This window comes from Octodon degus, unplaced genomic scaffold (genome assembly GCF_000260255.1).
Source record: "Octodon degus isolate 3935 unplaced genomic scaffold, OctDeg1.0 scaffold00008, whole genome shotgun sequence".
Classification (NCBI taxonomy): domain Eukaryota; kingdom Metazoa; phylum Chordata; class Mammalia; order Rodentia; family Octodontidae; genus Octodon; species Octodon degus.
In genome coordinates this window covers 5,187,078-5,212,339 of record NW_004524584.1, presented here as the reverse complement: position 1 = coordinate 5,212,339, position 25,262 = coordinate 5,187,078, and the positions used below count along the sequence as shown (strand labels likewise).

The window sequence follows — 25,262 nt, the reverse complement described above, 5'->3', positions numbered from 1 at the left end:
TTTTTTTTTTTTTTTTATGCCTCTTAATTTAGTTTTGGTTTTGATCTTTTTCAGGATGTGGTGGATACACACCCCGGGCTTACGTTCCTGAAAGATGCTCCAGAATTCCACTCCCGCTATATCACCACGGTAGGCTGTCTTAGTACAGCTCTGTAATGCATCTTTCCATCATTTGTGTGTGATTATGTGTGTGCTGGGGATCAAGCCCAAGGCCTCATGCACATTAGTCAAGTGCCGTACAACAGAACTAAACCCCAAGCCTGACCTTTCTGCTAGAGTTTATTCAGGCTATAATGATTATTTTAAGTGGAAGAAAGACAGGAAAAAATTGAATTAATGATTTCTTTATTTGTATGCGTTTCTCTTATATGTGTCCAGTGCTTGAAAAAGATTGCTTACATAAACAAAAAGTAATATACTCATTCTGTCTGGATTTAAAAGGTATTCTTTTACTATTATTGATATCCAGTTGATCTTTAGCATTTTCAAATAATACTGAAAATAATTTTTAACAGTTTGTCCCAGAAAAAAGATGTGTCTCTAGCATCTCAAAGTTTGAACTAGAGTAGTAAAAGATAGTTTCTGTGTAAACAAATGAAATCTTGTATGAATCCAGAATAACTACAGTTCCCTGCTTTGTGAGGTTTTCTCTTCCTGTGTCTAAGGTACAGTCTCACTGGCTCCATGACAGGCGGGGCATAACCACATGTGACAGTACGTAACAGGGCTGCAGTGCCCACGGCAGCTGTTGTGTGCATTCTCTGCCCCCCCCCCAGATTATTTTCTGGGGCATCAAAAGCTCTAGGAAGCACTCTGCCATTCTGAGGGTACAGCTGTACCATGTTATAAAATACTAGTTTTTATTTTATTCTCCTATAAAACCTCATTCTTTGCTTTTCTCTTGGCTTCCTTTTGTTATTATAAAACTTTGTTAAGATTTTGTGTGAGGGGCTGGTGAGATGGCTCCGTGGTCTAAAGCACCTATTTAGAACAAGCTTAGCAAAGCACAGGGACCGCGGTTCAATCCCCAGCACCACATGCCAGCCAGCCCCACCCCCTGGTGGGCTGAACTGGCTACACACAGACATACACAAATAAATAAAAATTTAAAAAATATATATATATTTTTTTAAAAAAAGATTTTGTGTGAGCCAGAAGGTGTCACTGTCATCATTAATCATAACCACTTCATAAATTACCTTCACCACAATCACCCTGGCCTAGTCACCCTTGTTCCTTATTTGGATTACTTCAAATTTCTGAAGTCTTTCTGCTTCTGCCTCATTGTTTTATAGTCTACAGTCATTGCCTAAAGCAAAGTTAGTCTTTAAAAGTGTAAATCATATCAGTCCTCCTCCATTCACACCTCTCTATGGTTTCCCATCTCAATAAGAATGAAAGCCATAGTCCTTGCCAAGACTGCTCTCCTCACCCCGCCTTCACAGTTCTGCCTTCAGATCTGCCTTCTTTTTTGTTTAATTTTATTTTATTGATAAATATCAATGAGACAGTTTCAAAACTGATTAATAGGACAGTTTCAATAATTAATACATTGTACATTGTTTTCTTAGCGGTTATCCATAGTACAAGATGCAGACAGAATATCCTATCCAAACACTATTAGTACAAATCTTTCTTCTCATTGAATTAAGTGAAAGTAGCTGTATATATATCCTAACTATTCTGCGTATACAGATACAAAATGGTCCTTTCTTTGTATCGCGTTTTTTTTGTTTAGTCCAGTCAGAATGGGTATTCCATTGGCATCTAAATACTATAGGTGCATGAATTCAGCAAAACAATGCAACACAGTCCAGCAGTCCACAATAGTAGTGGGTTATCCACAGAAGTTGTTGACTTGAGCCTTTCACAGCTCAGCATATTAATATGGCTTTACTTTATATACCTCATTTTTATACTTTTCTGCTGGATGGTTAAGACCAAGGTAAAGCAAGACCTATATAACAAGAAATATAACTCTTGTATATGATAAAGTCAGTCAAGTACCCTCAGGATTTATCCTGTAACCCTGTACCGCAATTTGCTGATCCTTAGTCAGTGTCAGCCATGTGGATGAGTCACGGCCATTGCTTGACCAATTTGCTCTCTGTGAAAGCCTGAGAGAATGTTTTTGTCTCGATGTGACTCTCCTTAGGCACACTCTACGTCATCGATCACATTGCTCTGTGGCCCCATAATCTCCTTGATCAGAAAATTTGGTTTCTTCTGTCCTGAGTATAGTTTCTTCTGTCCTGAGTCTTCACTGACCTTAAAAGGCTAGGGGGCCGGGGAGATGGCTCAGTAGAATAAGCACTTGCCTGGCAAGTGCAAGGGTCTGAGTTCAATCCCTGGTTCCTCAAAAAAAAAAGGCTAGGGCCAAAATGTTGGCTGTCCTTGCAGTCCTTTAGTTCTCTAATTTTTGGTCTGCAAACTTTGGTTATTAACCCTCCAGAAGAGAAGCTTATTATTACCCTACAACTTATGCAGCTGGGTTTAACTTCACTATCTATGAATTAGAGAAATAGAAGGGCTGCAAGGACAGCCAACATTTTGGCCCTAGCATTCAGATGTCTGAATATCAAACATCTTAAGCATAACATGGAACAGGTATTTTCCGTCAAGTATTGATATGTTAAACATTAGGTCCCTACAGAACATGGAGATAAAAATTTAAAAAATGAAAAATATTTAAAGAATATGAACAATTACATATTTTTACACAGAAATTTAGAAATCTAACCATATACAGCATTGTAGCAGGACAGTTCTGTGACTTGTTTTTTCTTTTTCTTGTGTCTTTTTTTCATTTATTACCCATTTTAAAGAAAAAAAAAACTTTTACTTGTGAGACAGTATGGAAATAATTGGTATGTCATGATGAGAAGTGTGTGTTTAGAAGACCAGAATGACAGGCTTCTACTTCCCTCCCGTTCTTCCCTACTAAGAAAACCAAACCCGTGTCTCCCTCAGGCACTTCGTTGCTCTTGTTCCTCTTCTACAGATTTCCCCCAAGCTCATGCTGTTCCCCCTTCATCCAAATTTGGTCAGATCTTCCTTGACCACTCTATCTTCTTGACCCCTCTTCTTCCTTCTCTGCTCCCTTCCCCACACTCAATTCCCTTGTCCTGTTTTTTCTTCTTATCAAGTATTTAAATATTTATTCTCTATCACCTTCTCTATATAAAAGAGAACAACAAGTTTGTATTTTCACTGTTCTATGCTCAGTACTAGAATAGTGCCTGACATATAACAGACACATTAAATACTTATTGAGTGAACAAGTGAAATTGTTCTTGTTGGAAAATTCTGCATGAGCTGTGCTGCAATCCTAAAGAGAATTATTAGATCTAGTTATAGGCTGTTCTGTAAAATCAGGGCACCATAGCAGCATAATTTAGAATCTTAAGTTAGGGACAGCCTTAGAAATAATGAAGTACAACAACCTTGTATCAATTCAGAAAATGTTCCCTAAGGAAGAATTTCTTACTGGAATTCATTCTTTTAAAAAATATTAATGAGAAAAATGAAACAGAGATAAAATATCTTTATCTGTTCTTTCTGTTTGGTAAATCAGGCCAACAGTGGTCTGTGGTAACCTAACAAGTAGTCCACAGGAACTCTTAACAATTTTGAAGTGAAAACCATGAATCAAATTTTATTCATCTTTAATTCACACTTTTAAAGGCTTTTGCCATGTTAATCATTAAACAGGGTGAGGGAGATAGCTTGGCAGTCTAAGCACCTGCCTGGCATGCCCAAGGATCCAAGTTCAATCCCCAGTACCACGTGTGGTGCTGGGCCCAGAACCAGGAGTGGTGGTGCATGCCTGTAATTCCAACACTAGGGAGTCTGAGACAAACTGGGCATGGTGGCGCACACCTATAATCCCAGTGCTGGGGAGGCTGAGACAAGAAGATCACTATGAGACTGAACTGCGCAGCAAAACCCTGTATCAAATAAACAAACAATTTTTAAGAATGTTTTTAAATCACTAAAATTTTTAAACAGTCTGGTGAATTGATAGAATATAATTAATTATCTCAGATGTCAATAGTCTTCATGTATTTTTTCATGTTACTGTTTACATCTGTTAAATTTACTTTGTTAATGTTATACTGCTTTATCCCTATTGCATGAAAATGAATTTCTCAGAAGTAATCATTAAACTGTAATATAGTTGGGGGGCTGCCCATTAGCTCAGGTGTTTAAGTGCCTGCTGAAATAAAGCAGCGAGGCTCAGGGTGCTGTGGTCCGATCCCCTCATTCTCAAGCCAAACCACAACTGCCCTGAAGGCATCCTGAGTGCCCCCCCCAAAAAAAAATCCTTGTGGGGCGGGGGAGATGGCTCAGTAGAATAAGCACTTGCCTGCCAAGCGCAAGGGCCTGAGTTCAATCCCCGGTTCCGCAAAAAAATAAAAATAAATAAGTAATTGTCCAGGCTGGGCTTAAACTTGCTATCCTCCTGCCTCAGCTTCACAGAGTGCTGGGGTTACAGGTGTGTGTGCCATCATGCCCAGCTTGGGCCATATTAAACTGTAACATACTTGTCATGAAATAATATAACAAATTAAAACAGCATGATAATAATAGTAAACAACAGCCAAATGGGAATATGGAATATGAATCTGTATGTTCTAAGTGAATGACTAACGTGATAATCTCCTGTTAGTATCCAAAAAAGAAAAGCACAAATAAAAAGTAGAACAAAAATATTTGGAATAGAATTTTACCAGACTAGTTACCTGTTCTCTCCAGTGTCTTTGTTATTATAAAACTTGATCAAATAATATCTTGAAGTCATTAGGCTTTGTATTATTTTAAAGTACAATAAGTTTTTCTAGAAGAAATGTAAAATAAGGCCCTTCAATATGAAGTTGACTAGTTTAATATTAGGTATAAAAGTAATAACTAAACTAAAACATTTGCTACCCTGGTCATTGGAGAAAAATAAGATCATACTATTTCTAAAAATTAATGACATATATCTCAGAAAAGTAAAGTCATTTTTTCATATAATCTTATTGAATCTCAGTGTCTTACAGTGAAAAGTATGATATATAGGTTAAGCTTCCCTAAACCAAAAATATGAAATCTGAAATATCCACACTCAAAATGTTTCAGATTTTGTAGTATTTCATATTAGGGATACTCACCCTAATAGATGTTCTAAAATCTGAAACACTCCAAGATCTGAAACATTTCTGATATTGAAACCCCTTGAATAAGGGGTACTAACTTGTATTACATTTGCATATTAGAATACATCAGTTACTTTAAAGTTAGATGTATGCATGACTCAAATATTATGTGTGGTACATGATGAACAGAACTTGAACAACTTGTATTTTCTAATGATATATGAAAGCCTGTGCCATAACTAGAGGTAGTGGTTCATGCTTGTAATCCTAGCTGTTTGCAAGGCTTACAAGGCAAAAAGCTCACAAGTTGGAGGTTAGCCTTAGCAACTTAGTGAGATCTTGTCTCAAAATAAAAAATAAAGTTCTGGGGATGTAGCGCAGTGATAGAGCTTTCACCTAGCATGGATTTAATCCCCAGTACTGTAAAAAATAAAGAACAACCTGTGCTACCAAAAAAGACTGTTTATTTGTCTGTTGTTTTTTGACTGGAAAGACAGAACATGAGCTAAATAAATGATTTCATCAAAAGTCCATATTAATCTCCATTATTTCTGGAGTTCACAATTCAGAAGTAAGCCTCTTGATAATGAAAATGAAACAGCAGAAAATTCTAGTACTTTTGTAGTTATACAATTGTAGTTGTATAATTTTTTATATGAATTGCCAACTGGTACCAGCTAGTTGTACAATTGTAGTTTTGCATTCTGTGCAAAGAGCACCAATGAATAAAAGGCTTTGCTTGTGCAAACTCTTGTAAGCCAGATCTCAAGGGGAATGTTACTCACCAAAGTTTTTTAAAATAAACAATGAGATCTGAAATACTTCCTTACAACCCTGGTGCTAGAAATAAAGATATTTTTGTGGCTTATTCACATGATGTACTCAGTATGTTGATTTGCTTTCATCAATGATTTTAGGCTGAATCACCAGGATTTTAATTGTCCTATACTCATATTTTCTAAGATGACAAACCTGTTTGGCAGAAACTGCTCATCGCTAAGAGCTTATCATTAACTTTGTCCTTGAAATTTTTTCCCCTGAAAGAAAGATACCACTTTTAATAGACACATTTTTAACTTGCCATATTTCACAGAAGACAACAAAGAAATCCTTTCCAGACCATATTAACCACAGGAAGGGTTAGCATTCCTGTTACCTCACCTTACCACATGGAAGAGTGGGGCTTCCAGCACTTGAGTATGTCCATCTGCACGCAGTTTATCTACAGGGAGGACTTCTGTGCCTCTGTTTTGTTTTTTTGTTTGTTTGTTTGGTTGAGGGGTTTTTTGTTTTGTTTTTTGGTTTTTTGTTTTTTGTTTTTTTTGTGTTTTTTTTTTTTTTTTTTGCATTTTAGGGAAGGGTCTACACAGTGTTCAGGATCTCACTACTAGATTGGACTGATAGTTATTCTCCTGTTTACAGCCTCCCAAGAGCTGGGATTACAGGTGCACACTACCACACCCAGTCTCAGTCACCCAGCTCAGTATGCCCCAGGGACAGAGCCAGCAAAGTAAGCCCAGGGATCAAACCCCTGGCCCCTGTGTGCGTCTGTTTAGTCTCCTTTCAAAAACTGTATGACAGAGCCACTGAGTTCTTCCACTCCTGCCTGCCACTATATGTCAGTTAAAGGTTTCCGATTAAATGGATGTATAGAAGTAAGGAAGCTGACTTGCCTGTCAAGCTTACTAGCAATTCATTGATGGAAGACTGTTTCATTCATCTCACTGGTAGTGAATAATCCTAATTATTTATTTCAAGGTTTTTCTTGTATTTTAAAAATTGCAATTTGTATTTGCCTAAAAACTGGAGGATAAAAACTGAACCAGGGGCTGGGGAGATAGCTCAGAGGTCTAATGCCTGCCTGGCAAGCACAAGTACCTGGATTCAATCCCCAGTACCGCCTGCTTTGCCAGCCCCAGAACCCCAGGCATGCTGTACCAGCCACTGAAACCAGGCATGGTGGTGCGTGCTTGTAATCGCAGCACTGAGGAGGCTGAGACAGGAGGATCACTACCAGTCCAAGCTGCATAGTGAAACCCTGTACCCAATAAATAAATAAATGATTTTTTTAAAAAGAGAACCAGCAGTTATGTACTTTTACCACTAGATGGTAGCCCTACCTAAATAATCTAAAATGCTGACTCCGTAAATGTAAAAACCAGAAAATATGCTGATAGAGCCACTGAATAAAGAGATGTAGACTAGGGGAAAATGGAATACGGATATATCTAGTATTAAGTATAGAGTTTAGAAGAAGCTAAAAATAAAAAACACTTAACTGCTCACATTTTAAAAGTTCTGTCAGAACAAAAGCAGGAAAATAATAAAATAAGCAAAAATGAATACAGGTTAAATTTCTATATTAAGTACAAAAGAGTATTTCCAAAAATAATTTAAGTATATAAACATAAGACTTAGGAAGCAGAGTAAATTGAATTTATATTCAAAATCAAGAAAAAGGACAAAGCAGTATGTATATTGAAATTGGCTAACTTGCAGTATAATAGACAAGATTCTTTATGTATAGAATTTCTGTGCTAAAAATCTTCTATCCTTTTTTTAATATGAATTGCCAAGCTGTTGCTAGGACAACTATATTGAGTAAGATACATTCTCTGGCCTCAGGAACCTTAGAGTCTAAGTGAGTGGGGCTAGTACCAGCTAGTCCTGGCTTCTACTCAATATAAAAAGCCTGTGAACTTCTGTCTCAGTACTTGTGAAAAGTACCTCATGACTTCATACAAACCCACTGTTTTGTAGGATTCCTTCTTTTGAAGCATTTGAGTATAAGGGCACTTCCATTCCATGTTTCTAATTCTATCCACTGGTCTAAAACAGAACAAGTCAGCTACTGCTTCTACCTAATAGTCTTTCAGATAATGATTGTATCTACATTTCTCTCATATTTTTCCTGAGGATCAAACATTGCTACATTAGTAGTATCTGTCATAGTCATTTTTAATATACTTACCCTTTCTTGTTTTATGTTTCATACATTTTATATGCTCTCTATCTGTAAATCATAGACAAATGCTAATTTATATGAAATATCAAATTATGTGAAATATAAGGCCTTTCTTGGGGGTTAATATCCTCTGCTACTCAAAACTCTGAATAAATGTCACAGGACTGTCCTGCTACAATGCTGTATATGGTTAGATTACTAAATTTCTGTATAAATATATGTAATTGTTTATTCATATTCTTTAAATATTTTTCTTTTTTTAAATTTAAAAAAAAGTTCTGAATAGAGTTGTTCATTTGTCAAATCTATCCATATTTCTCTGTCACAAACACCACAAAAGTCTTGTAACACAATGTCCATATCTCCTTATTTTATCAAGCCATTATTGGCCTTATTATATGCAAAGCACCAGATTAAAAAATGACTGGAATGGAAGTCAAGGTAAAACAGCTGTTGGCCAGGTATAATTATAGATAGATAGATAGATAGATAGATAGATAGATAGATAGATAGATGGATGGATGTACTCTAGGAGTCTGAGGCAAGAGGACAGTTCAAACCCAACTTGGCTAGCAAGACCTGTCTTCAAATAAAGAGCTGAGAATGTAGCTTAGTGCAAAGGTACTGAGTTCAATCTGTAATGCCAGGAAAACAACACAAAAAAAACTAGATCCCTTAGAATATGGAGTTGATCACACTCAGGTACCCCAGTGTATAGAACATAACAAAACCATGAGAGTGCCTGAGGGAGGCTCAGAGGCAGTGGGGACACAGACGACAGAGGTCTACCCCGTTGCCTACTTTGAGGCTTCCTCTGAAGTGTGGTATTTGAGTTCCATTCTGAAAGGTTCAGAATTAGCACAGACAGCAAGGGTGGGGTGGTAAATGCTGAGCAGCACAAATTGGGCCTTCATCCTGTTTCTGGCTTCCGTTTTATTGAGGATCACTGTTTGCTGAAGAAATCAGAAAAGAATAGTAGTTTAGTCCCTCATTAAGGCCCACCTTTTAGAAAAATGTACAGATGTCTTCCTTTGTTTGTTCTTGCTTTGATTGCTAAAAATGTGTTATGGGCTCCTACCTCCAGGATCTCACCTGCTGTCATCCTGCAGTTATCCTCTGCACTGCAGCACACACATCCCTAATCCAAATGTATTTGCTTCTTATTTCCTTTGCATCCTCTCTCTGGTCTTTTCCAGAGTTTCACTTCTGCCAAAATCATTAAATCACTACCTGATAACAGAGAGGTTCATCCTCAAATAAAGGTGAGGGTATAAAGTATCTCAAATGAACTTAGGCTTCCATATAGTCTGGAAAACCAGAAGTCTTCAAAACTACAATAAGTAAGGTTTTAATAACCTGAATAATGTCTTCTTGAATTACGATGGTCCTCCTTCTTACCCTCTGGTCAGTCACTAAGCCAGCCCAGCAGATGTCTCTTTCCTTATTTGTCATCCCCAAACGTCTAGCCCAATGATGGGGAATCAGACATCCCTGTGGAAGTGAAAAGGAAACAAAAGTGTGTGAGCAGCCAGGAAATGAAGATTTGAGAGTACAGATTTTTTTTTTCTTAAAAGTATAGCAGCAGATTCATAATATATAAATGTAGATTTAAAATGTTTTTGGTGAAAAATACATTTGGCATCAAAAAGTTACAACTGTTGGTTCCAAATTTATTCATAAGATAACCTTTCATAAAATAATAAAGATCAATAATTTTTTATTTGATTTTATTTTATTTTTGATACTAGGTTATCCAGAGAATATTCTACACAGTCAACAGATCTTGGAGTGGAAAAATTACTTCAACAGAGATAAGAAAAAGCAACTTTTTGCAAGTATGCCTTTCATATAAAGATTTAAAAAGCAGTTTAAAGTATTTTATTTCATTTATCAAATATTTGAGCGCTTACCATATGCAGTGGGTTGTCACTACTTTGTCAGTTATGCATTTGTCGAATACCTCTAGTTACACTCCAGATATGGGGCATGCGGTTAACAAGGAATCTGCCTAAGGCATACACTGTGGAACAAAAGGAAGAAGAAACCAAACAGCCACACTAGACTTGATGAATTCTGCAGACATGTATAAAAGGTGCAGAGGAGGTACAGAGGCCTCAGCAAAAGGACAGGCAGGATTTTGACCTTGGAGAACCCCAGTTTACCAAGATTTTTTTTAATTAATAGATTCCAGATAGAAGAAGCAGCATAAACAACAACCAGAAACATGAAAGTATCATATTCAAGAACTGCCAGATGGTATTAAGTGGCCAAAAGCCCTTGGACAGTAACCAGAGACTCTTTATCCAGCTACTGCTAGAGAAGAATACTAAAAATTTCTTCTTAAAAAATAATAAATTTCATTTTATCAAATGAGGGGGAAAGTACTGGCCACTAGTACAAGCTTTTCACTGAAGTAATCTTCATGTCTGATTGCTTAAGCATCTGTAAACCAGAAGAATTGCTCACAATTGAAAGGAAAAGAAATGGTTTATTTTAGGGTTTTTTTGGGTGTGTGTGTGTGTGTGTGTGTGTGTGTGTGTGTGTGTCTGTGTGTCTGTGTGTCTGTGTATGTACAGGGTCTCACTACTCAGCTCAGACTCATAGCAATCCTCCTGTTTTCACCTCCATAGTGCCAGAATTACACCCAGACTCCATTACCAGCTCAGTGTGCCCGAAGGGTGGGGCCACCGTGGCATGTGGTGCCAGGGATCGAACCCTGGCCCCTCCGCTTGCCTAAGCAAGTGCTTAGTCCACTGCGCTATCTCACCAGCCCAAGATGTTTTATTTTAAATGAATCTTACTAAATGAAGCTTGGGTTAATAAAACAACCTTATTACTCTTTATTTTTTCCTATCTTCATTGGACATGGGCAAGGTAATGAAGACTTGGCAAAATTAGCAGTCCGTAGTGGAGATACAAACATTTTGTTATTCTAAAATAAGTAGTCATCACCACAGTCATTACTGATATTTATTGAACACCTGATGCCTGCCTAGGATCCCAGTGGTATTATGGGCTGGGTTAAAATGACAGCTCAAGAATGATGATAATCCCTTAAGTTCCTGACTCACATCTTCATTTATAGTTTTTGAATCATTATCAATTTCTTTTTGCTAATGATAGAATTTTAGGCTGAAATATAATTGAATGTTTTCTATAAGCATACAGCAAGAAGGTAGCGAACTTGAGGTAGAACTCAAACGTTCTTTCTAGAGAATGATTTGTCTTCTCTTTCCCTTTTCTTCTTTGCCTCTCTCAGTATCTTTAGTGTATGAACAAATATTCATAAAACATTCAAATAATGTGGCATATGCACAGTAGTAAATAAACAAGTGTTACTATTTATCTCTTCACCTTGCTATTTCCCTTTTGCAAAGGGAACCCACATTATCTGTAATTTATTCTCTGGTAAATGCATACATAAAAAATATATTTTTTTTGTTTTTGGTATGTCTGATAATTTTGAGGGGTTTTTAATAAATGGGATCATACTATTTTGTTAATATGACTTGTTTACTTTAACATTGTCTTGGGTTTGTGTGTTTTGTGGTACTAGGGATTGAACTCAGGACCCTGGGCTTGCCAGGCAGGCCCTTATTCTGCTGAGCTATCTCCCCGGCCCTCTATTGAGTTCTGTTCATTCCTGTTACATAAATCTCTCATTGTACTAATTCCTGTATAAATGATTGTGTGGTTTACTATAATTATATGTGCCTCTACTGATACTCAGGTCAGTTTCAGATTTTCTTTATTATAGTGAATGTGAACATCCTTGTACTTTCCTCATGAGTGTGTGTGTGTGTGTGTGTGTGTGTGTGTGTGTGTGTGTTTCTGGCCAGCTTAGCCCACCCTGTGGGCAAGGCTGGCGCAGCATGTGGTGCCAGGAATAGAACCACAGTCCCTGCACTTGCCTAAACTTGCCTAAGCAGGCATGTTAGGCCACTGAGCTATCTTGCCAGCCCCCTCTTAAGTGTTTTCTGTTCATTTTAACTGCCTGTTGCCTCTCACACACATATACACAAATGATAATATAAGAAGAAGAAGTAAATAAAGGTAGTAGGTGTGTATATATGAAAAACATTTTTAATTCAGTTTAAAACTAAAATTTAAGGGGCCAGGAATATAGCTGAGTGGCACAGTGCCTGCCTGGCAGACACAAGACCACAAGTTCCGTGCCCTGTACCAAAAAATAAAATAGATTTTTAAAAAATAAAACAAAAATTATAGATTCTGCAGTACCCAAAGTTGATTGCTAATGGTTCATAGTTTTAAAATGAATTCCTTTATTCATATCATTTCAGACTCTAGCCCTTCTGGAAGAAGAGGAAGATATAAATCAAATCACAGATTACTTCTCTTATGAACATTTCTATGTTATTTACTGTAAGTTTTGGGAGCTAGACAGTGACCATGACCTGTACATCAGCCAAGGTGATCTCTCTCGGTATAATGACCAGGGTGAGTGGTTTTCGTAGATGCGAAGATTTAACTGAAGAATGACATAAATTATGTCTACTCATTATGAGAAATTCCCATTTCCTAAGTTAGATATCTAACCAGATCACTTTGCAAAGCTAAGAATTTTTAAGTGGGAATTAGCAAACATAATTCAACTTTTTTTATTTAGAGGGCAGATGTAGAAGGGATAGAGATGTAAGTAAGCAATCACAGTATTAGTTTTGAGGAAGCAGCATGTCTTTGTAGTGATTTTTTTTCTGTTAATTCATTTATTTATTTAATACAGGTTCTCACTACACAGTTCAGATTTGTAATAATCTCCTGTCTCTGCCTCCCCAGCATGGGATTACAGGCATATGCCACCATGCACAGTTTGGGGGCTGGCACCAGGCCTCAGGGTTCTGAGGCTGGCACGGCATGCAGTTCTGTGGCTCGAACTTGGGTCCTTACACTTGCCAGGCAGGCGCTTAGACCACTGAGCCATCTCCCCAGCCCTGTAGTGATTTTTATGATCATAAATTGAATAAGTTGTGCATATGTGTAAATCTATGAAAATATGCAAATGTACCTTTCATAGATTTTCTCATTTAACAGTATTTCCATAAAAAGCCATGAATGAAAATGTCTCTACCTTGCCAAGTTTTATTTTGAAGGATTCATTAATACTTACTTTTCTGGATTTAATTTCTGTCCTCAGAGAGCTAAAGAGAAGCAGTTCTGCTTTTTTTTTTTTTTTTTTTTTTTTTTTTTTTTTTTTTAGGAAAATAAAAATTACATAGCACATAGTATTATGCTTTTTACTTCGCTTTTGCCTATAGTAAATGTAGAGACTATTGCAAATTGATTTAATATTGTTAACCAGCCACCAAGATACATAAATTCATTCTACTGCCATAAGATTGTTCCTGTTCTATCCTTAAATGACTTCTCGGCATTTTAAAATTTAGACTTTATCTTTGCAAAGTGAAAATATTAAATGAATACACTGAATTTTGTTCCTGTTATGTTGTATATCTGTGACTGACATGTGTCTTAAGGAAAGGCTCCTTGTATGTGATATCAATTTCATCATAGAGATTTGCATATTTAAGAAATAGAGTTCACTCTCTCAAATTTGCAAGTGCCATGCAGACACTGAGGACAAATACTCAAATGTACTTACTTGATAAATATATTAGTATTTTCTCTCTTCTTCAAATGCTCATAATCTTTTCTTCACTAGAATAGCATAAAAATGTATATTCATAGAAGTATCAGGTCAGCCTTGTTAGTTATGCACCTTCCCATTACCCATGAACAGATCATCTGGACATGCACCAGTCAGTGCCCATGTCCCCCTCACACAGCCATGCTCTGGCCCCATGTTCATGGGAGGAAGTCCAGGGAAGCAAGTGTCCAGACCTGCATAAATTAAAGAGCCACTAAGCTCTATAAAATTATTACTTCACTAAATTGTGCTTAAAGATACAACATGGAATAACATGATCTTAAATTTTTAGAGGCTAAAAGCTCCCACATTTAAAAAATACCCCTTTAAAATGATGTTAGGTTTGGAATTAAAATACCCTGGCCTTTCCCATCTCAGGCCTTCTTTTTTTCTAGGTACTACAAATTAAACAGTTTAAAAAAAAAAAAAAAGTATGGAGCATCTGCACACTTTGGTGTGCAGCCAGAAATGGCTTTACACACACACATGTACGTACGTACGTACGTTCTTTTCTTCAGCCAAACTCATTATCCTTTATGTTCACTGTATGTAATGCGATGTAGAATTAGATGCTGCTATCTGCTGACTCCCTAATGACTTCACTGCTGGTCCGGAAATTGCAGTGTGTGTGTCACTGCCTGAGGTACTTTTTCAAGAACAGAACTTTTATCCATAGGCATCTCCTTTTTTTTTTTTTTTTTTTTTTTTTCTTTTTAAACTAATGCCTTTGGCTATTTTAAATCTACAGTGAGGTACACTGTGATTTTTTTATAGAATTTATCATTAAAAAAGAATATACTCTTTTAAGATATAGTTGTCTTTGTAAATAGAATTTACTGATGGAATTTTTATGTTTTATCTGGAACCATAAGACGGGAATAAGGAAAAGTAGGTTTGTAGTATGTTTTGGTATCTTTTCTAAAACTGCTTGAAAATATTCATTTTGCTTTGTTTCATTTTACATTGTTTTAAGAGCTGCATGGTCAGTTCTCTCTTGATTTTGGTATTATGCTGATATTTGTTTTGTTTCAGGGGAAATTTTGCCTTGTCTTATTGATTAACAATATAATCAACATAAACTCTACATTTTTTGTCTTAGTTATCAGTATGTTCAAAATAAACATAGAGCTCAACCATTTAAGTACAGATATCAGCACATTCATTTGCATGTTCTTTTTAAAATTACTTGAGAGATATGAAGCTGTTTATTCTAAAAAGTATAAATATTACATAATTAAGACCCACTCATAGTCTTGTCATAGGAGAATGTTATGTTTAGCTTGTAACAAATGAAAATAAATGTGCCAGAAGTACTGCCTGTAAGGAATTTTTGTAACTAGTAATTTCTTATTTGCATTTAGCTTCATCAAATAGAATAATTGAAAGGATATTCTCTGGGGCAGTAACAAGGTAAGAAAAACTTTAAAACCTGGTTTTAAAACGAACTGCAGTAATAGCTAAGTTGTTGAACAGCTCCATGGTTGAACTTTCCACTACTCAAACAGCAAAGTTTGAAAAAAAATCTGCTTGGTGTTCATAACTTTGTTCGGCAGTCAAACTGAAATACCAATTTGAAAAACCCTGTACAGCCAAGAGTGAGTCACACGTCACATACCTGGGCAGACACAATGGGTAACTAACGCTTTAGTCTAAGCGCTGCTCATGCCTAGACAGCATATATAGTGCTTGCATTAGTGCATTAAAACAAAGTCCTGGAAAAATGAATTTATAACTGCAATTTTTGGCCCTTAGAGCCAGTCATTTGGTTTTCTATTATTTCTTATGGAAAAATATGTTTAGTTCCTGAATTTTTTGGTGTTTGCTCACATATTCTGACAAAATTAGAATTATGTTGTGTTTGACAACGAGGATATCACTGTATAAGTGATTCCATAAATACTCCCATTTTAGCAAGCCTTTCTGCATAATTTGCAGCACTACTGGGTCAAATGACACCTTACAAAACATACAATTATAATTAATACAAGACTAATTCTTTAATGTCAGTATTTTATATGTCAATATAGAAAATAATGTTTGATCTCACTTTCAAAATTTTTTCTTCATATTTTCACATTTTCTTACATCACCTCATAGGCCTTTAAACTTAAGATAGGCCCAGAAGAGTTATCCCTTATGAAATTATCACACTTTCTGATTTCTTAAATTTTAAACTACACTTTTAAAACTAAATGTTACTTTATTTAGGAAATGTTGTAACCATGTGTTTTCTTCAGAGGAAAAACAGTGCAGAAAGAGGGAAGAATGAGCTATGCAGATTTTGTTTGGTTTTTAATATCTGAGGAAGACAAAAGGAACCCCACCAGGTAGGACTTCTCTGTTTTCTTTGCCAAAATGTTAAACACCTGACATGATATGTATGTAGTGAAACCAATTCAATGGAGGGATGCTAAGATAGGTTAGACCTACATGTGGTTTCTGTTTTCTCAGAGCTGTCAGTGTAGGAAAGGAAATGGCCCCAGAATCCAGTCATGGCCCATCAGAAGTGCTCTTCCCCACAGAAACACAGGTGAAGTGGCATGTAAGCCAGCCTGGAGGAAAAGTGGAGTTAGTAAACATTTATTCACAACGTGGAAATAGATAAGTGAATTTTAGTTCTCTTAGGATCCTAATGGTTCAGCAGTAAGTTGGAAAAGGAAAGAAAACTAAATTGTAGGTGACTAGTTTACAAAATTCTGTCCTTATTCCCTACTTTGAATCATCTGTCCCTTTCCTTGGCACTTTCAGAGCTACCTTGATTTTAGTTGTGAAATTTCATGTCTCCTTCTCTCCACTACTGGCTTGTATTAAGCCAAATCTCTAGGTCTCTCTCATCTTTTTATCCCTAGCTTGGGTAAAACAAAATTTCATGTATAGTTTATGCTCAGTATCAAAAGGAGGCAGGGAATGCAGTCCCGATGCTGCTAGCAGGTATACCTGACTCAGTTGGTTCCATATCATTATCTAAATGTTGTAGAAAGTTATCTAGATGTTGGGTTATTGTTCATAAATCATTGGGGAAGAAAGAAATAGCTATGATTTCTTAGAGCAAATTGTTACATTTTTAAGTTAGCATTCCCATTTCAAAGTAGAAATTTATTGTTTATTGTATGTAGCTTAGAAAATGTGGAAGAGCAGAAGAAAATACTTTTAGTACTACTAATTCTAATACCAAGAGAAGAAAAAACAACTTAAAACACCTGTTTTTGGAGAGAAGCAGTATTAGGACTTGAACTCAGGGGCCTTCTACCACTAAGCTACATCCCAGCCCCTTTTTGTTTTTTTGAGACAAGGTCTCAGTAGGTTGCACTGCTAGCAGGCCACAACCTTGCCATTCTCCAGCCTCAGTCTCCTGACTAGCTGGTATTACAGATATGTGTCAGTGCATCTGGCTTATATTAAATTTTAATTATCGTACACCAAAATCTTCACAAAATGTTCTTTTTTAAAAAATATCTTCTAATATTTAATATACTGTTTTTTTCTGAAGAATAAATTCCAAGAAAAAAAGGAATTGCTAGGTTAGAGGATAGACTTTTTTTGGTAGCACTGAAAATAAAACCAGGGCATCCTAAGCAAGCACTCTGTCACTGAACTACATTCCCAGACCTTTTTTATTATTTATTTATTTATTTATTTATTTATTTTGGCAGAACCGGGAATTGAACTCAGACCCTTGCACTTGCCAGGGAAGTGCTTATTCCACTGAGCCATCTCCCTGGCCCCTCCAGACCTTTTTTAAATTTTACTTTTGAGATGATAGTCTTGCTAAGTTGCCCAGGCTGAGCTCAAAATTGTGTTCCTCATGCCTCAGCCTCCCATGTAACTGGAATTATAGGCATGTTAACCACCAAACCTGGAAACACAGTAGATTCTGGAAAATATTGTATAGGGCTGGAAATATGACTCAGTGGTAAAGCTCTTGCCTTGCATGCATGAGCCCTCCACCCCGTTTAATCCTGAGCACCACAAAAAAAAAAAAGGAAAGAAAAACAAAAGAAGAGGAAAACAATACCTTATATAAAGGAAAAAGAAAAAGATACCAAAGAGAAGTATATATTGTATGAGTTTGTTTATAATTATGTACTGCATAATAACATTTCAGTCAATAGTGGGCCATGTAAATGATAGTGGCCCCATAAGATTGTTATCTAGTGACATGATAGTATTCTTAGCTTACATGTACACTCTAATGTTCACATAATACATTTGCTTAGTAACACATTTCCCAGAATAAATCTGTTAAGCAATGCATGACTATATGTGTATTGTCCAAAATAGGAATATTTATGGAAGTAGTCTGTGAAGGTGCCCATGGAGCAATAAGAAATGAGTGCTAATGAAATATTATTTGGAGTTGATGAAAGTATCTCAATATGAACTGTAGCGATGATTACACAATTCTGTGAATATACTAAAAAAAAACTGTGTGTTTTAAATTGAAGAATCATATATGTAAAATACATTTTAGTGAATTGGCTTTTTTGTTTTTTGTTTGTTTGTTTGTTTGTTTGTTTTGTTCTTTAGTGGCCAGCTCAGCCCACCTTGAGAGCAGAGCTGGTGTAGCATATGGTGCCAGGGATCAAAGAGAGGTCCCTGCACTTGCCTAAGCTGGCCTAAGCAGGTGCTTTAGACCGCTGAGCTGTCTCACCAATCCAGTAGAGTTGTTTTTAAAAACAAAAAATTAAAATAATAAAACTTATGTTCTCTAACCAAAATGGAATTAATATAGAAATCAGAGGGGCCGGGGAAATGGCTCAGTGGAATAAGCGCTTCCCTGGCAAGTGCAAGGGCCTGAGTTCAATCCCCGGTTCTGCACAAAAAAAAAAAAAGAAAAGAAAGAAAGAAAGAAAGAAAGAAAGAAAGAAAGAAAGAAAGAAAGAAATCAATCAGTAGGAGAAAGACAATTGGAAAATCTCCACCTACTCAGAAAATAAAAAACATACTCCTAAATAATCCACGATGCTGGGTATGGTGGCTAAGGCAGGAGGATCAGTGCAAGTCCAAGCCAGCCTGGGCTACAAAATGAGTTCAAGATCAGCCTAAACTGCTTAGTGAAAATGTCTTAAAAAGGCAAAAAAGAAAAAAAAAATCCATGAATTAGAAAAGATGACTCATAGGAATAATATAGTCAAAAGATAATAAAAATACTATAAATATAGTAAAATATATTAAAAATACTATAACATATATACATGTAAACATGATGTCTTAAATGAAATAGAACAATTTCCTTTAAATATCACCCATGAACTTAAAATTAAATTTGTAGTTTAAACCCTTCTGAAAAAGAAATATCCCAGTCCACATTATTTCATTGTATTCTTCTAATCATTTCAAGAAATAAGATGAAACTCTCATTTAAGAAAATTCTAGGGGCTGGAGAGATGGCTCAGTGGTCTAAAGCACCTACTTGGAACAAGCTTGGCAAAGCACAGGGACCGCAGTTCAATCCTCCAGTACCACATGCCAGCCAGCCCCGCCCACTGGTGGGCTGAGTTGGACACACACACACACACACACACACACACACAAAATGTAAAATAAATAAAATAAATTTAAAAAGGAAAATTCTATAGACAGAATTTTATAGAAATCAGATTTCTGGCTTATGAAAGACTTTAAGGAAAGGAGTTTTATGAAAGAATACACTCCTTCAAGTGTGATAAATACGTGGTGAAATACTGTGTACAGTTAAGATCTTGAGTCTTTCCTGTGCCTGGTCCCACCCAGCAGGGGTCGATACAAAAAAAAGAGTTTAGAGTTGTGGTTTTTCATGCACAGACTCTTAGCAAACCTTATTTCAGTATGTCCTATAAATTTCTGTTATGCTTTTTACTAAATCCTGTTTCTTGGCCTGAGTATCATCACCAGCAATTATTTCATTCACTTCTGTTATGTTTGAGGACAGGCCAGTGTCTATAAGACAGCACTGCTAAATGATCTATGCTTAATATACAAAGTAATAGACATTGCTTACTTCCTAAGCAATAATGGAGTTTTATATAACTGTCTTCTTGAATGGCCTATAAAATATACATCAGTGGGGCCAGGGAGATGACTCAATAGAATAAGTGCTTCCCTGGCAAGCACAAGGACCTGAGTTCAATTCCCCCATATATATATATATTCAGGGATTTTTTTTTTAAGTCCCTGGTCCAGACTTTAATTTCATGTAGCCTAAGAACAAAGGAAAGACATAATTTTGTTTGTGTCTACAATTGTATAAATACAATTACCATTGATAAGCCTATCCTCTGAAAATGACAGTAAATATAGCAAAAGTTGACATTGATTCTGTGGGGTAGTTATTTCTTCTACCATACACTATTATCTAATTTTCTTCTATTGAATACTCCTTATTTTTAGACTGAGATGTTAAGTTATCTTTGCTAAGGAAAAAAGTAGAAAATGTGCATTGGAAGAAACTTTAGAGAATATCCAGCACATAGAGTAAGAAAATTCCAGCCACGTGTGGTGGTGCACACGTGTGATCCTACCATTGGGGAGGCTGAGGCAGGAGGATCACCATGAGTTTAAGGCCTGCCTGGGATATGTAGTGATTTCAACTCCAGTCTAAATAGCAAAACTCTATCTAAACCACCACATCCATCTAAACATATCAGACATGTGTTTAACTGTCCAACCAGCCCGTGCTTCTAAATTGCCAGGGACTGATAACGACCCACTGAAGCAGCCTGTTATAGTTCCTGAGACCTACAGCAAAATCACCTCTCTTTTATACGTTGATCCTTATGCTCTGTCTCACAAAATTATATGTGATTCATCTACCACATCTTTCATATATTTAACGGCTGCTATCATGTGCCTTTGCAGACATCAGGCAGTGTGTCTACCTCTGCATTCTGGCTTTCTTTTTCCCTGTGTGCTCTTACAGAGAACTGAGTATGTGCTTCAGTTTGACTTACTGCATAGAGACTCACTTGTCTTAGTTCTTAATTGAAATGCAAATAGCTGATATTCTTCAGTTTCTGTTTCTTAATAAAATGAATTGCCTTTCACTTCAGTCCTGCTAGGTCCTTATCTAAATCAAGATTTGCTTTTTGTTTTATTTTCTTATGAATTTTTTTTCAAGGTATGTAGTACAGAGTCTACAGGGTCTTACTACACAGATCGGACTCATACTGATCTGCCTGTTTTCAGCCTCCCAAGAGCTGGGATTACTGGCGTGCACCACCACGCCATCTCAGTCGCCATCTCAGCGCGCCCTGGGGGCAAGACCAGCAAGGCTTGTGGTGCCGGGGATTGAACCCCAGAATCTGCACTCTGCCTAAGCAGGTGCTTTAGTCTGCTGAGCTATCTGGCCAGCCCTAGTTTTCTTAGGAATTTTAAGACAACAGGTAATTCACTAGATACTAATACATTTATTGAACTCTCAGCTTAAGAGATCTATTTTTTCAAGATTTTTCAAGCGCTTCCCTGGCAAGTGCAAGGGCCTGAGTTCAATCCCCGGTTCCACCAAAAAAAAAAAAGGAAAAAAAAAGATTTTTCACACGATCACGCATTGTTTCAAAGTGAGGCAATATATTGCTCCTTTTGTGAGGCAATATATTGCTCCTTTTGTGACTCTGAGAATAGATATGGTATGACTGGAGCACACCGTGACCCAACCATTATATCATATTGATTGAAGCCAATAATGTCCTTTCTCTTCCTTAATGGTAATAACATTAAACATCAACTTGGTACAGTTCATAAAACATATTCCTCAAACAAATTTTGTCAGTTAGTACATGCTATAAGTTGTTAAGATAATGTAAAATTTATCTTTCTCAGAAAAGGTACACAAAGACCTCAGTGTGACTTCCTTGCAGATAGTTACAATTTAGTTCTCTTCTTTCCCCAAACAAGACTTTGCAAAACTATAGAATGTATGGTGGTTCTTACCATGATTTCAGATCTTTTATGGTTATAAATACGGTTTTAGACCTATCAATATAAAATAAGCCAAATTGTACTCGACTCTGAAACAGTGACTTTTTAAAAACTGTCTTCCCTTTTGCCAGTGAGTACTCTTGGCTTCGCAGTCTGTGATTGATCATATAACTATAGAGGGTGCTCTAACCTGCTGTAATGACAAAGCAGCTACAATAAAGAATGATTAAGTTTCTGAGTGAAGGCTGCAATTTAACAACACATAGTATTTTTCTTTCCTCTTTAAAACCCTACTAAAATCAGGTTAAAATGTTTTTAAAAGGAAGAAACCTGTAGTAACAAAGTAGGTAAAGAGTTAAGGTTTGGAAACTGGAAATCAAATAAATTTAATAGGATGCCTGAATCCTAAGCTAGCAGAAAAATGAACAAGTAACCAGATATACTCAACAAAACCTCTAAACATTTAATACTTGGGAGGGTATCATGATCCTTAAAAATGGGAACAGGGTAAAGATGGTGACAACAAATGGGAAAGTTTATAAAAAAATTATTTAAAGAAACAGTTGATCTCCAGATCATATCCTCTACCCTGGCATAGAAACAGTGCTCTATTCCCTGGAGCACATTTGTATATTGAATCCAAACTTGAGGGTGGAGAATTTAAAAAGCAGAGGTTAACTTAGTTCACAGTTTTGGAGGTTAAAGGCATGACACTACTATAGCTCAGCTCAGATAAATACTTCATAGTGGATGTATCAGTGGTAGAAGCTCATGCAAGACGAAAAGATCAAGAGCTGGAGTATGGTGGCACATGCCTGAATCCCAGCACTAAAAGACGTTGAGACAGGAAGATCAAAATTCTGAGCTCAGCCTGAGAAATTTAGTGCCTTAACAAGACCTTGTCTAAAAATAAAAACAAACTGGTGATGTAGTTTAGTGCAAAGGATCTGCATCCATTCCCCAGTACTGTAAGAGGACAGTGGAGTGACAACATTGTGAGGCAGAACCAGCAGGGAAGATCAGGGAAGGTTCAGGCTTGCTCTTCTGTAACAAGCACGTTACCCTGAGAACAACCTTATTCTTTCTGAGTGCAGAGCCCCTAGTGACCCACCAGCTTCCCACTGGGCCCTACCTCTGAACAACACCACACTGGGGCCCACGCCTTCAACACATAAACCTTGGTTGGAAACGGGACATGGACAACACACACAAATTCTAGCAGATACCATGTTGAAAATAGGTTAGATTAGCATATACTAATGCTGAGATTCAAAAGCTTCATTTCTCACTCAAGTTACAGAATGTTGTCTCTGCCCTGAACCTCTAAGCAAGAGACTATAAAGGGTACCTTTCTGAGAATTCTAACTAGCTCAAGAATAAAGATACGAAAGTTTGACATTGGGTTATTCCCAGGGAGGAGCCCAGCCAGATCATTTCAAAGTAAATCGCAAAGTCAACAAACTCATAGATCAGAACATCATAACAGCTTTTAGCACCTATTTTTTTGTTTGTTTTTTGTACCAAGAATCAAATCAAGACCTCACACTTGCCATGCCAGCACTTTTGCTGCTAAGGCATATCCCCAGCCCTCCTATTCTTAAGCATTAGCAGAGAACAAAGGATCATTAGATACCTGAATAGAAAAGAGACCAAATGTGGGGAAACAAAGGTAACTAAGATGGAAGAGATTTTCAGAGAAAAACTTAGCAACAACAAAGATGCTGTTAATAATTACCTCTGAGGCATAAGAGAAGAAACTACATTCACAGAACATGAACAGAAAGTGTTTTTATAAAAGAAGCATTCAGGAACCCAAGAAAATAAGTCTGTAAAATAAACACTATAATACAGTAAAAGAAGACTGTGTATCAGAGCCTTTAAAAATAGGAATGAAAGGACTGGAGAGATAGCCTGGCAGTCTAAGCGCCTGCCCGGCAAGCACAAGGACCCAGGTTCAATCCTGTATACCACATGCCATGCCGGCCCTGCACCTGGGTACACTGAGCTGACCACTGAAACTGAGAGTGATGGCACATGCTTGTAACCCCAGGGCTGGGTAGACAGACAGGAGGATGACTACAAATCTGAGCTGCACAGCAAGACCTTGAAATAAATAAATATAAATAAATAAATAAATAAATAAATAAATAAATAAATTTTAAAACTAGGAAGGAAAAGACACCACCAACCTTTCAGTAGAAAGAAAACATGTTCAAGTTTCCAGGATCTGAACCTACTGCAGCATCATATACTTGTACTCCCAGCTATTTCAGAGGCTGGCGCAGGAAGATCACTTGAGCTAGTTGAGCAATACAATGAGATTTGTCTCCAAAAACAAAATCCCAGATCAAAATATTTGCCAACCAGGCTCCCTTTTTCAGGGAGCAGAATGGGTAGTGTGTGCCACATCAAACAAAGAAGTGAAGAATAAGGAATGTGAGGTACAACAATAGGAGAGAGCTGAAAGGGATCCTTAGGATGGAATTATTAACCAGACATAAGACTCTGAGCAGATGGACCATAGTAGAGTAGGTCAGAAGAAACAAAGGAAGACTTCAACAGGAAAATGCATTTACTAGAACTGACAAGACTGTGTGGACTTAGCCAACTGCAAATATTTGGTGGCTGAATTACTAACAAGTACAACAAGCATATGGAAAACTAAGCAAATAAGAGTTAAAAAGGTAAAATCATAAAATCGAAACACCGAACTGTTTATATTAAGACGATGGGAAGAGCATGCAGGCAAAGTGGATGAAAGTAGTAAAAGAGTTACAAGGTCATCTTTTCATAGTGTGAAACCTGTACAGAGTTCTTAAAAATAAAAGAAAGGATAAATAAAGGGATATGGCCTGAAAATATGAAAAGAAAAAGTAAAATAAGTGTTGAAAAGAGCTGATTCTAGAATGTGAAAATGAAGGGTGAAACTATGTCTTCTAAAGAAACATGGGCAGTGGCAGATCTGGAGGAATAAAGGACCTTCACCAAGACAGTGCTAATGAACATCTTGTCTTCTAGCATTGAGTACTGGTTCCGCTGCATGGATGTGGATGGAGATGGAGTACTCTCCATGTATGAGCTGGAGTACTTCTATGAGGAGCAGTGTGAACGGATGGAAGCTATGGGCATTGAGCCTTTGCCGTTTCATGATCTGCTGTGCCAGATGCTTGACTTGGTGAAGCCAGCCTGTGATGGTGAGAACAAATGGACAGCAATTTGCAGTTTCCACCTATGAAATACAGTGGGGCACATAATCCTAGATTGCCCTAAACCAGTTAACTTTCTGGAGTTTTTTTCTTTAGGCTTGCCAGTGCAAACATGTTTCTTCCCAGCTACTGATTTAAAACCAGCAGTGGTGGAAAAATGCTGTTGAAGAAACTCAGATTTTCTTTAAGACAAATTAGGGATTGCCAGGAGCTGGGGACTGAGGAGAATTAGGGTGAACAGCTTGATGGATATGGAGCTTCCTTTGAGGATAATAATCTTCATAATTAAATCATAGTAATATCTGTATGACATCAGAAGCATATTAAAAGCCACTGAGCTTTTAGTGGTGAATTAGCTTAAAATGGTAGTTTGTTTTTTTGTTTTTTTGAGA

General features: G+C 36.9%; 1 protein-coding gene across 3 annotated transcripts in view; it reads left to right on the top strand.

The window, feature by feature from the left end:
• The window catches only part of Ppp2r3a (protein phosphatase 2 regulatory subunit B''alpha), a 113,233-nt gene that overhangs the window by 53,777 nt on the left and 34,194 nt on the right, over positions 1 to 25,262 (top strand). For all 3 annotated transcript variants that reach the window (XM_004624999.2, XM_004625000.2, XM_023705043.1), the window contains exons 5-10: positions 55 to 129; positions 9,852 to 9,938; positions 12,405 to 12,561; positions 15,130 to 15,178; positions 16,006 to 16,095; positions 24,683 to 24,858. In XM_004624999.2, the coding sequence (XP_004625056.1) occupies positions 55 to 129; positions 9,852 to 9,938; positions 12,405 to 12,561; positions 15,130 to 15,178; positions 16,006 to 16,095; positions 24,683 to 24,858 (634 nt within the window). The remainder of the gene's footprint in view (positions 1 to 54; positions 130 to 9,851; positions 9,939 to 12,404; positions 12,562 to 15,129; positions 15,179 to 16,005; positions 16,096 to 24,682; positions 24,859 to 25,262) is intronic.